This window comes from Mirounga angustirostris, unplaced genomic scaffold, assembly GCF_029215605.1.
Source record: "Mirounga angustirostris isolate CCGP_5_RB_7025 unplaced genomic scaffold, mMirAng1.0.hap1 SCAF_3, whole genome shotgun sequence".
In the NCBI taxonomy this organism is placed as follows: domain Eukaryota; kingdom Metazoa; phylum Chordata; class Mammalia; order Carnivora; family Phocidae; genus Mirounga; species Mirounga angustirostris.
The window spans coordinates 161,209,020-161,221,651 of NW_026991711.1; the positions used below are offsets into that span (position 1 = coordinate 161,209,020).

Genomic DNA, 12,632 nt, shown 5'->3' on the forward strand with positions numbered 1-12,632 from the left:
AGGTAAGTAGAAGCTTTGGATGCATATTGATCAAGATAATAACACCTAGGTGATTTAAAGAAAGCTGGAAATCCATCCACATTTTATTAGATGATCATCTTTTTTTCTTACTTTTTCCACTTGAATGATAAGCAGGATTATCAAAACATTGATTGATGCCTATGTGACTATAGGCTGGAGTAAATATTGTACACAGGATATTATTCATAGGATAAAATGTCAGAGGCGAACAAGATAAAACTCAGGATCATCCCCTGTGGCATAGGAGGTCTTGAGAGTAAAATCAGAACTGAGGCTGACTGTACCAGAGCACATGGACAATCATTTCTCCAAATCTTAACTTGAAGCTGGAACAGAGAGGCTGGTTTTAAGCATTGGCAGAAAACACATCGACTCCTCTGTCATTGTCACAAAGAAGGGAGCTAGAGAACTGGGGAATCATAGGTCCAGATCCACCAGGACCGCAGGTGCTTCCAGCAGGAGGAACCCAGAGGGTCTCTGGGTTTCACAACATGAGAATCAATTCTAGGAAAGGTCAGCAAAGGCCAAGGACCCAGCAGAATTTACTAGAATGTCTGGGGAGATCAAAGAGGATAACACTCTGAAATCCAGAACAGGGCTTCCCAAATTTTAATGTGCTAAGAATCATCTGGGAGCTTGTTAAAAATACAGATTCTGAGTCAGGAGTTTTGGAGCAGAGGCCTGAGGTTTTGCACTTCCTGCAAGCTCCCAGGTAGAACCGACACCACTGGTCCATGGACTACACTTTAAATAGCAAGGATCTAGGACACAGACAAAAATCTTGGCTCTTTGAAAGTAGAATTCCTTTTGAGCCAACACAAAAGAATTTAAAGAAGGTAAAGTGAGGTCAACAGTAAATAGTCTCCAAATCAATCAAAAAGAGGTGGCCCCATGGTCAGAATTAAGCTGGACAAGACATGGAGGTATTCAAGAAAATCATTTCTGACACGTACACGTACTTTCCTTATAATTACTGATTTCCAGACAATTCTCTGGGAATAGAAGCTGCACACTGTTAACTCCCAGTTAGAAGGATCTGGGCATCTGAGCTTGAGAGATGATTATAATGATAGAATATGGCTTCTGGGTCACCTCCTCCAGAGCAGCATAGGAAAGGGGATGCTGGCCATCTCTGAGCCAGGGCAGGGGTGCATTGCTCAGGCACTGGGTTCCAGCATGATAAGGGAGGTGCCAGATGGGGACTCTGGTGAGGAGTGGTGACAACAGAAAGGCCTGTGATCATGCATGTGTCCTTCTAGGAGAGGATCGTCAAGAGCCACGGCACCCAGTGTGGGTTCTGCACCCCTGGGATGGTGATGTCCATGTACACGCTGCTTAGGAACCACCCGCAGCCCTCAGAGGAACAGCTCGTGGAAGCCCTGGGAGGTAGGGCTGACATGGAAAAAACCACCACACGCTTCAGGCTGCTCCACCCCACTCACAAGGTCATCTCAGCCCCACTGAGGGGCCCCCTGGTTGTTTCTAAAGTAGCTACAGCTCACCCAGGAGCAGAGAAGAATGGCAGAGCACTTGCTGGAGAGGCCACACACACACATCTTGACACCTGAGTTCTCTATCCAGTGACTTACTTGGCTGCCTTCACTGGGGCTGTCGTAACAGTGTCACCAACTAGGTCAGTTAAAACAACAGGAATTTATTCTTTCACAGCTGTGGAGGCTACAAGTCTGAAACCAAGATGTCAGCAGGGCCGTGCTCCCTCTGAAAGCTCTAAAAGAGGACTCCTCCTTGCCTTTTCTTTGCCTCTGGTGCTTGACAACCAACCTGGCATTCCTTGACGCATCACCCTAGTCTCTGCCCCTGTCTTCTCATGGGCTTCCCCCCCCGTGTCTGTGTCCAAATTTTCCTCTTCTTATAAGGACACTAGTTCTTATAAGGATTAGGATGGACTCTAATCCAGTATGACCTCAATTTAACTTGAGTATATCTGCAGCGGTCCTATTTCCAAATAAGGTCACATTCATAGGTTCTAGGTGTCAGAACCTCAACATATCTTTTTTGGAGGACACAGTTCAACCCACAACAGAGCCCTTCACATATTGAAAGGACGCTTTTAAATTTAAAAATGGGTTTAAGTTACTAGAGAGGAGTACCTACTCATATCCCTTTTGCAGGATCAATAAACACCATTCTCAGGTGTCAACAGTCTCTAAACAAGTCATCTGTTAAATACACAGATTCTTAGATTGAGACCTGAAGGGTGAGCACAGACACCCTCATAATCTACCAGTTGCTTCCTTTGCTCTCTCTGCCCCATTACGGAGAATCACACCGTGCCTTAGAACTGGCCTACGTTTTCTTGTTTTAGGATCCCCTGTATCTTACATAGACACATGTTGAATGAATGAATAAACTAATAGATGAATGCAAGTGAGCTCACCAGATGGATGATCATCTTCTTTAGGACAGAAAATAAAAGTGGGATTGATGTGGTGGGAAGGTTCATGTTCTAAGAAGAGGAAAAAAGCATTGGACGGTCTGGCAGATATTTAAACACTCTCAAAAATAACAACAACAACAAAACCTAGGTCTGTTTTAACTTTGGAAAGAAACTAGTGAAAATAAAGCCTACTGATAAGCATGCTTCTTCTCTGATAAGGTAATCTGTGCCGCTGCATCGGGTATCGGCCAATTCTCGCGAATGGAAGGACCTTCTGTGTGGTGAGTAGGTGACTGGGGACACCCTACAGAGCAAGAATGACAGTGACAGCTGGTCAAGGCTGGGAATACAGGGGTTGAACTGTTTAGATCATCTAAACAGACTATAAGGGAGACCAAGTGAGTTAGTTTCAACTGACTCATGAGAATTTTAGCTATTTGTTGAGGATAGGGTGAAAGTTACAGCACCTCTGGTGTTCCACACCCCACCACAGAGGGCAGGCAGGGATCTAACCAGGCACCCAGATATCTTCCATCACTAGTTACACGAGGCACCAGGACAGCACAGGTAGGAGGGTTCCACACCAAGCAAAGGTGTGGAATTTGCTTTGGGGAGGCAAGGTGAGTTCCAAGAATTCAGACTGGCTGGAAAAGTTTAAGCAGGTAAAGAAACCAAATATGCAGAGTGGAATCCAAAATTCAACCCCAAGTACAAGAGCACAGGGAGTTTCTGTCATAAAGTGGGGTGATGGACGCCTGGGTGGCTCAGTCAGTGAAGCATCTGCCTTCTGCTCAGGTCATGATCCCGGGGTCCTGGGATCGAGTCCCGCATAGGGCTTCCTGCCTGGCGGGAAGCCTGCTTCTCCCTCTGCCTGCTGCTCCCCCGGCTTGTGCTTGCTCTCTCTGACAAATAAATAAATAAAATCTTTTAAAATAATAAAATAAAATAAGATAAAATGGGGTGCTTCACTGGGCTGCTGTGAAGATCAAATGAGAAATCATTTGCAAAGCATGTAGCAAAGTTCTGGCTGGCACTTAGTTGCTACAGTTTCCTGACAATGCTGCTGAGGCAGGATGGATGTGTGTAGTGCTGCCCTTATTCCCAAGCAAGGGGGACTCCACATTTGGAAAGGCCCCTTGCTGGTCCCTCCTCCAGCCATTCTCAGGAGACCATGGAGCCAGGTGACTTGTTCAGCTGGACCCTTCACCCTTTTCTAGACCATGCTCCAGATTTGGTCTTGACCCCATTCCCAGGCCTAACACCAACCTCTTCCTGAGCCCATCTTCCTAGGGCAGATCATAACAGCCAGTGTGTGCCCCCCTAGGTTAGAGGGCAGCCAACAACTGGCTGTTTCTGGAAAGAGTGGACGGAACTGAGGCATTCAGCCCGGGATGTTCACACAGGTGTTTGAGGCCCCTCAGTTCAGAACAGAGCCAGGGTGGGAAGAGGAGGGCAGCAGGCCAAGACCGGGATATCCATTTATACTCTTGCCCTAGCTCCACAAATAGTAGAGGTGGGCCTGGAAGTGGACCAGCAGGTGTATCCCTCTCCCCAGAGCCAGGCAGCCCCCGTAGGTGCATGTCCTAGACTTCTGCTGCCACACAGGGGAGCCAAAGTTGATAAGCTGAGAAATAAAATGAAAAGCTTGTAAACCCATCAAATTGCCAGTGTAAGTGAAACACTTGTCAAATATGAATAAAGGAAGTTAAAGGAAACCTCTCTCCCTCTGGAATATGGATGTTATCCACCTTTCCAGGCACAGACTGGGGATAAAGGCAAAAATGTGGTCGGAGACCCACCTGCAGCCAGCTAGCCCCAGGGACTTTAATGGGTGAAAGAAAGTGGGCCCCAGTGGAAATACCTGAGGCTCACATCTACTAGGTCAAGGGAAGATGGGCTGTTTCTGTTATAGTTGATTCATGGCCCGTCATGGATGCTCTCAGAGCTCTGAGTAAGAGGAAGCTCTGGTCACTGGGCCCAGATGGTTTTGCTTCTTGGACAGTTAGGAAGATGGCAGCCTGAGGCATTTGGGCAGAGAACTGGGGTATCGAAAGAAAGTATTTTACTAGATACTGAGGAGAAATTATTTAAGGAAGAAGACACAAGAAGTAGATTTGGAGGAAATGGGAAATGAAAGAACCAGTAAATGGAAACCTGCTGTAAAATTCGATTGTCCATTCATTCTCAGTCAGTCCCATGCAGATCCCAAATGCCTAGAACACCTGGTTCCAAAATAGGTTTTTTCTCCATCTTTCTTTATTTTTTTCTTTTCTTTTGTCTGAAAGGTCCTTATATAAATGATAACATTCAGTGTTGCTAGATCTTATATATTCTAGAGAATGATTAAATCATCATTGCCCTAAAAGGTATATCAATTAATTCTACCGCTAGGAATTCACCTATGAAAAAATTCAGAGACGTACACAAAGCTGTCCATGGAATGAACAGAAATGTTCATATGTTATTTATAGTTATACAATGAAGGGAAAAAACCTAAGTATATAACAATAGCAAATGTTATGAATATATTATAGAATAGCCAGAAGATGGACTTTTATATGATCAGCAAAATTATATTTTAAAGGCATTTTAGATGTATTATATGTTGACTAATTGAATTTAAATTAAAAAAAATAAAGACATTTTAATGATATGGAAAAAGATTCACAATATAAATGAATAAACACATAAATGAACAAAATAATAGGCAAATAAATGAATAAAAAGGCAAAATAAAAAGTATATTGTACTATAAATATAGTACATATATATAATATATAAAAATATTATCAGTGGAATAGGGTAATTACAGTTTCTTTTATGCTTCTTTATATTCTTTATTATTATATAAATAATTATTATTATACTATATATTATATTTTTCTATATATTATACATCATATTTTATATTTCATATAGTCTATATTATCATTTTATTTTTTTTAATTTATTTATTTATTTGAGGGAGAGAGAGAGTGAGCACATGCACACACAGGGAGAGGGAGAAGCAGACTCCCCTCTAAGCAGGGAGCCTGATGCAGGACTCAATCTCAGGACCCTGGGATCATGATCTGAGCCAAAGGCAGGCACTTAACCGACTGAGCCACCCAGACGACCTAATCATTCTATTTTTGAAATAAAGCAAAAGATCTTGTGATTATCCCTGTTCCAACAGAAACCACTAAAAAAAGTCTGGAGTCACATTTAAATTGCCAAGCCTTTCGAGGCACATGCCCATTTACCTATTAAAAAGTTTTTCATCTGGGCTCCTGGGTGGCTCAGTTGTTGGGTGTCTGCCTTCGGCTCAGGTCATGATCCTGGGGTCCTGGGATCGAGTCCCACATCGGGCTCCCTGCTCGGCAGGAGGCCTGCTTCTCCCTCTCCCACTCCCCCTGCTTGTGTTCCTGCTCTCGCTATCTCTCTGTCAAATAAATAAATAAAAATCTTTTAAAAAATAAATAAATAAAAATAAATAAATAAAAAGTTTTTCATCTAAAGGCATTTCACTGTCCTAGGAGTCAAATGGCTGTCAACAGAAAGGAACAGGAAAATGCTGCTTGGATCCTGGAGGAAATGATTCTTCCTCACTCCGCAGGGAAAGTGACGTGAGTCCCTGTTTGTTTCGTCCTCTCCCTGAGAGTATTGCTTAATGCTGGCCCCGTGTTAAAACTTCGCTTGTTAAGTGTTGATGGTCGTACGCTGCATTACTTTCAAATCTCCAGAGCACATGCATGAATAAAGCACTTTTCATTTGGAACCTGATAACGGGGTGATTCAAAGCCAGCCTCTGATTTTCCCCTTCAGTCTCTGGAGGGATGAAACGAGAAAACATAAACCCACTCAGACAAGAGGAAAAGACCTGCCCCAACTCTGATGAGTCCCATCCTTGGGTGGGAAGGGGGTTTTGTGCCTGGTCCCACTCAGGCAGAGCTGTCCTCTATCACCACGTCCCCTCCTTTGCAGAGAGAGGGCACTGCAACCTCAGGAAGGGAGCCTGTCCAAGTCACGTGGCAAAGGCATGATCACCACAGCTGGGAAGTTTAGCCGGAAACATTGTGGTCTCTGGCTTTGCTCTCTGAGAGATAGTAGTTTCCAAAAAAGACCCACTGCCAAGTTCTTAAAGGAATTACTTAGAGAAGTTGGAATAAGGATAAAATAGGGTCCGCTCCCCGTAGACAAGGAAATCTGAGAGAACAGAGCTGCCCTTAGACAAAACCGAGCCCATCATCCCCCTGCTGTATCTATTTCTATCCCGCACACCTACCTTGTTCCCATTCTCGGCCTCCCACTGTCACCTCATTTTGGTCTGAAGATGTGCAGTGGAATAGAGGGTTATTGCCAAAGAAGGTAGGCTGCACCCTCCATGAACACTTCACAGAGGATCAGTGTGCCTCAGAGGGGTCAATACATTCAATTATCCTCAATTTTGTGGCCTTGGGAAGTCCATCTGGGCAATGACTGGGCTCTGGGGACCATCTGACTCACTTTAACCAAACTCAAAAGAACATGATATTTAAACTGGAATGTGCCCTAATATTCATTTACAGAAACCCAATTATAAAGTGGATCTTAATGGTAACTGAGCTGCATGTCCTTTCCCTATAGGAAAACACACATAGGAAGCTCCATTATAATGAGGTTGCTTGGTGAACATGGATGCAGAGCAATTGGATAATCTTAAGGGTAATACCACAGAAGACCCCTCTCTTCTTCCATCAGGGTAGACCAGCTGGATGGCAGGGATCTGCCCCATGACTGTTCCTTCTCTTAAAGCTATGTTAAGATCTTCTATTATTGGACCAGCTATTAAGCCCTGGCCTAACACCTGTTTGGGGAAACTTTAATTCCTCAGATCTGACTCTTTATATTTTTTTTACATTTTCATTCTCACACACCAGCTTATTCCTAGGTTTTAAAGACATACCACATTATTGCCCCCAGGTACCGCCTACATTTCTAATTCTAGCTAATGCAAAACTGATCATTCAGACGTTGGCCTGTAATTCCTCAATCTGGGGTCTTACTAAGAGCCTTTATAAGGAACAGTTTCTCTTCTGGAACCTGGAAAGACCCCAGAGAAACAGAAAAAGAGGGGGAGTGTTGGACAAATGTCAGTCCATTTCACCTAATTGTCACAAGTTACCCTTCAAAATATACATTATTTCCATTTATCTTTAGAAAGGTTAAGTACCTTTCTTTTGGGAGGGTGCCAAGTTGTGACAGAGCTGAGAATGAACCCAGATCTGCCCCTGATGTCTACCCATGTTCTTCTCCACTACACAGACCTCTAGCTCTGCTTCCCATGGTTCTCCCAGTTTGCTGCACCTTTTTAGGAATGTTTTCTGGGAATAAGTGTTTCCAAAGCTAAAACAGATCTCTTTCAGACAAGATTAGAGTTTGGGTAACTTTCCACTGTGCTTTAGTTTTCTAATTGGTAAAAATGGAGATGATAATTTACATTCTTTATATAATTGTTGTGAGGACTAAACAACAATTATACATGTAAAAGCACTTGGAATGTAACACTCCATAAATGTTAGCTATTGTTATTAAAATTAGTGTGGGTGGTTTATGCATAGGCATGTATGTCTAGAGTCATTTTTATTTAAACTTCAGGACTTCTCAGAGCCTTTAGTATTTTGAATCCTGACCTGACTGGTGAGAGGACAGTGGCTGGGGCCCAGTGGAGTTGAGTGCCAGACTTACTGACCTCTGATAGTTTCTCATATAAGGTCTTGGTGTTTCACAGGGGACTCTTTGAACTATTTCAGAGAATACTCTTTTCCTTAGTATCATATCAGGGGCAAATCAGTATTTCCCTTACAACAAGATTCTTATTTAAAACTTTGATTTGGTTTGAACTATTTCCCATTACTCTCATATTAGGAGAGTAGGAGAATTATGACTATGTTCATTTTGCCTAATTAATGTAAAGAATTACAATGCTGTTTCTGGTTTAGCTGGGCTGACAAGACCATCTTCTGCCCTTTATAAAGATTTGCACAGAGTTATTTGCAGAAGATGAGTTCCAGCCCTTGGACCCTACCCAGGAGCTCATATTTCCCCCAGAACTCTTGGTAAGACAAGTTGGGTGCTTTATGTGTTTGTTCAAATGTCACTGGTTATAAACTAAATTTTATAAAACCACCCTTTCCTTCCTGCGAAGTTGTCAAACTGTGGAAATATTTGATCACATCAAGAAGCCTGTCCCCACCCAGCTCAGCAAGCCCTCCCTGGCTGATGCCCTGGACACACTCCCTGAAGCCTCAGCTGAGGCTCTTTGTTGAATGACTTTGTCACTATGCTCACCGTTGTCATCTGCAGCATCTCTCTGTTGACTGTCCTAGCCATCCAGCTTTGCTCAGCTTCTAACTTGGTCTTCCAGCCACACTAGTACATTGACCCCAAGAAGCACTTCCAGAGCCCTCCCTATGACCTACCCTTCCCTCCATCAGCATCTCTCTCTCCTCTCTGGCATCTAGTGGTCCCATTCTATAAAATACCTATTTCTGAAGGGGTTCTGATGTGTTTATTCACTCATTCAACAAATATCAATCATCCACCAACATGCCAGGCACTGTTCTAGGTACTAAATATAGAGCAAGGAACAAAACTAACACAAAAACCTACCCACAGGGTGTTGTCATCTGGTAGGAGAGACAGGTAATAAGCAAGATGATAGATAAGAGATACAGCATGTTAGCTAATGAGAAGTGGTAAGAAGGAAAAAATAAAACTGAGAAGGGGGCTGGAACACTGACCAGAGAAGATTTCTCTGAGAAAGTAACATTTGAAAAAAGTTCACCAGAAGTGAGGGAGCAGCCTCGACCGTAGGGGAAAAGCAGTCCAGGCAGTGCACACAGCAGGTGCAAAGGGGTCAAGGGTAGGAGAGCACCTGCCCTGACCAAGGGGCAGAGCAAGGTGCAGCCTGGCTGGAGCACAGTGAATGAGGTCGGAAAGCCACTGGGGAACAGACCACAAGGACTTAGGCTGCTGACTTTTACCCTGTGAGAAATGAGAAATGATTAGGGAGGTTGGACAGGGGAGGGGCAGGTTCCTATTAATGTTGTAATGGGATCTGGGATAGTTCTGGCTGCTGGGATGGGAATAGCCTGGCAAGGGGCCTAGGAAGGAACAGCGAGCCTCGTCAGGGTGGTAGATCTATCCTGAGAGATGGTGGTGCTGGACCAGGCTGCCAGCATGTAGCTGAGAAGAGAGTGGATTCTGGATATATTTTGAAGGAGAACCAACAGGATTTGCTGCTGGATGTGATGTGGGGTGTGGAAGAGAGAGAGATCAAGGCTGACTCTGGGACTTTGGACAGCTGGAAAGGGCAGTGGCCATTGACAGAGAAGAGGAAGACCTCAGGAAGAGCAGGGTATTTTTTTGGTGGGGGATCCTTTTTGGGGGCTTCAGAAAGGATGGGGTATGAGGAGCTCAGTTTGGGATATGTTAAATCTGAGATGTCTATTAAACATCTCAGAGGAGACATCAAGTTCTCATTCAGATCTATGAGTTTGGATTTCAGAGGAAAAGTCCAGGCTGATGATGTTAATTTAGGATTATTAGTATAATTATGATTTTTAAGACCATGATACTGAATTGTGTTCAATTGATCTATAATGAAGTATCATTGACAGGTGCCAACCTATATCATCACTTGCCTGCCAAGAACTACATATATTAACAAGTCTTAAGTTAAAGAAGTGAGTATCTAATTATGGAAATACAGGCATTAGTCAATGAGTGTAGTGAGTCTTTTCAGTCAAGTGGACGCCGGGACTCCAGCAGTCTCTCTAGAGGAATATACCTCCCTCGGGGAACCTGGAAGGCAGGTGTGCCCATGTGCAGACACACTTGTCCTTTGCACTTAGAGAATGACAGAGAAGCCAGAAAAACAAACCCTGACCTTTTGTGGAGAGAGGGTTACCTGGATCTCCCCTGGCACCCTCAAGGATCTCCTGGAGCTAAAAGCCAAACATCCTGAAGCCCCTCTCATCTCGGGCAACACCTCAATGGGTGAGTGACTACAGCATTTCTTGCACCACTGTGAGAGCCGAGCTCGACCTCCCATCCCCTACTTCGCTCTCAGTCTACAAACACTCCTTTTTAAGCCTCATCCTTTAGAATAAAAAGGTTATAATATAGTAGTGCATTATAAAAATTATTATAGAAATAATTAGATCATTATATCATATGATATATAATATAATAGTACACAATATGCTATTTCGGGTCATGAATATATGTGATATATATCATATGATATAATGATCCAATTATTTCTATAATTTTAGATATAAATAATATGTGTCAATTGTGTATATGATAATAATATAAAAGCACAATACAAATATTATATTATAATAAAGTGGTCTCCAAAGTTGGGTATACCTATACCCTGGGAGAGTGCAGCATGACCCCCTGAGGTGTGGAGAAAAAATATTAGAGGGTGTTTTTTATCATTTAATTTATCTTATCTTTTTTTATTTTGTTTTTGTTAAATAGTGAGTAGATATAAGAGAAGTTTTAAAATATGTATGGGTATGTTAACAGTGCACACCCAGTTATCACCTACACCCAGTTTAAGAATGAGAACTTTACCAAGAACTTTGAAGGCCCCGTGAGCCCTTCTAACCACATCCCCTACCTTTCCCTTCCTCTCAGAAGCACTCATTAGTCCAAATGTGGTGATGGTCAGTCACTTTCTTGTTTTTACAATTTTACCACATATATTTGAGTCTTTACACAATATGTCATTTATTTTAGCATATTTTTGAACTTCACATAAATAGACTGACACAGTATTCTTCTTCTTCAATTTGCTTTGTTTGTTCAACATTCTTGACCTGAAATACACTCATAATGTTGCAGGTAACTGCTAGATTCCATTGTATGACTGTGTACAATTTGCTCATCCATTCTACTGTTGAACAACATGGAGTGCTGTCCAAGTTTTGGCTATATGAGTATTCTTTTTTTATTATTTTTCATTTTAATTCCAGTATAGTCAACACACAGTGTTATATTAGTTCCAGGTGTACAACACAGTGATTCAACAATTCTGTATATTGCTCAGTGCTCATCATGGTGAATGCAGTCTTTAATCCCCCTCACCTATTTCACCCATCTCCACCCACCTCCCCTTTGGTAACCATAAGTTTGTTCTCTGTTGTTAACAATCTGTTTCTTAGGTTGTCTCTCTCTCTTTTTTTGCCCTTGCTCATTTGTTTTATTTCTTAAATTCCACATATGAGTGAAATTACATAGTACTTGTCTTTTTCTGACGGACTTATTTCACTTAGCATTATACCCTCTAACTCCACCCATGTCATTGCAAATGGCAAGATTTCATTCATTTTTATGGCTGAGTAATATTCCATTGTGTATATATATATCACATCTTCTTTATCCACTCATCTATTGATGGACACTTGGCCTGTTTCCATAATTTGGCTATTGTAGCTAATGCTGCAATAAACATAGGGTGCATGTATCCCTTTGAATTAGTATTTTTGTGTTTTGGGGGTAAATACCCAGTAGGGCAATAACTGGATCGTAGAGCAGTTCTATTTTTAACTTTTTGAAGAAACTCCGTACTGTTTTCCACAGTGGCTGCACCAGTTTGCATTCCCACCAACAGTGCGCAAAGGTTACTTTTTCTCCACATCCTCACCAACACCTGTTGTTTCTTGTGTTTTTTATTTTAACCATTCTGACAGGTATAAAGTGATATCACACTGTAGTTTTTATTTGCATTTCCCTGATGATGAGTGATGTTGAGCATCTTTTCATGTGTCTGTCAGCCATCTGTATGTCTTGTTTGGAGAAATGTCTGTTCATGTCTTCTGCCCATTTTTAACTGGATTATTTGGTTTTTGGCTGTTGAGTTGTAGTTCTTTACACATTTTGGATACTAACCCTGTATTGAATATGTCATTTACAAATATCTTCTCCCATTGAGTAGGTTGCCTTTTTGTTGCTTGTTTCCTTTGCTGTGCAGAAACTTTTTATTTTGATGTAGTCCCAATAATTTATTTTTGCTTTTACTTCCCTTGTCTTGGGAGACATATCTAGAAAAATATTACTACAGATGATGTCAGAGAAATTACTGCCTGTGTTCTCTACTAGGATTTCTATGGTTTCAAATCTCACAATTAGGTTTTTAATCCATTTTGAGTTCATTTTTGTGTATGGTGTAAGAAAGTGGTCC

At 42.2% G+C, this 12,632-nt stretch overlaps 1 protein-coding gene across 1 annotated transcript in view; it reads left to right on the plus strand.

Annotated features, from left to right (window-relative positions):
- The window catches only part of LOC123838968 (aldehyde oxidase 2-like), an 87,091-nt gene that overhangs the window by 5,664 nt on the left and 68,795 nt on the right, over positions 1–12,632 (plus strand). Inside the window, 5 exon segments of the mRNA XM_045868274.3 lie at positions 1,281–1,407; positions 2,639–2,700; positions 5,935–6,024; positions 8,416–8,496; positions 10,294–10,438. Of these exon segments, the coding sequence (XP_045724230.1) occupies positions 1,281–1,407; positions 2,639–2,700; positions 5,935–6,024; positions 8,416–8,496; positions 10,294–10,438 (505 nt within the window).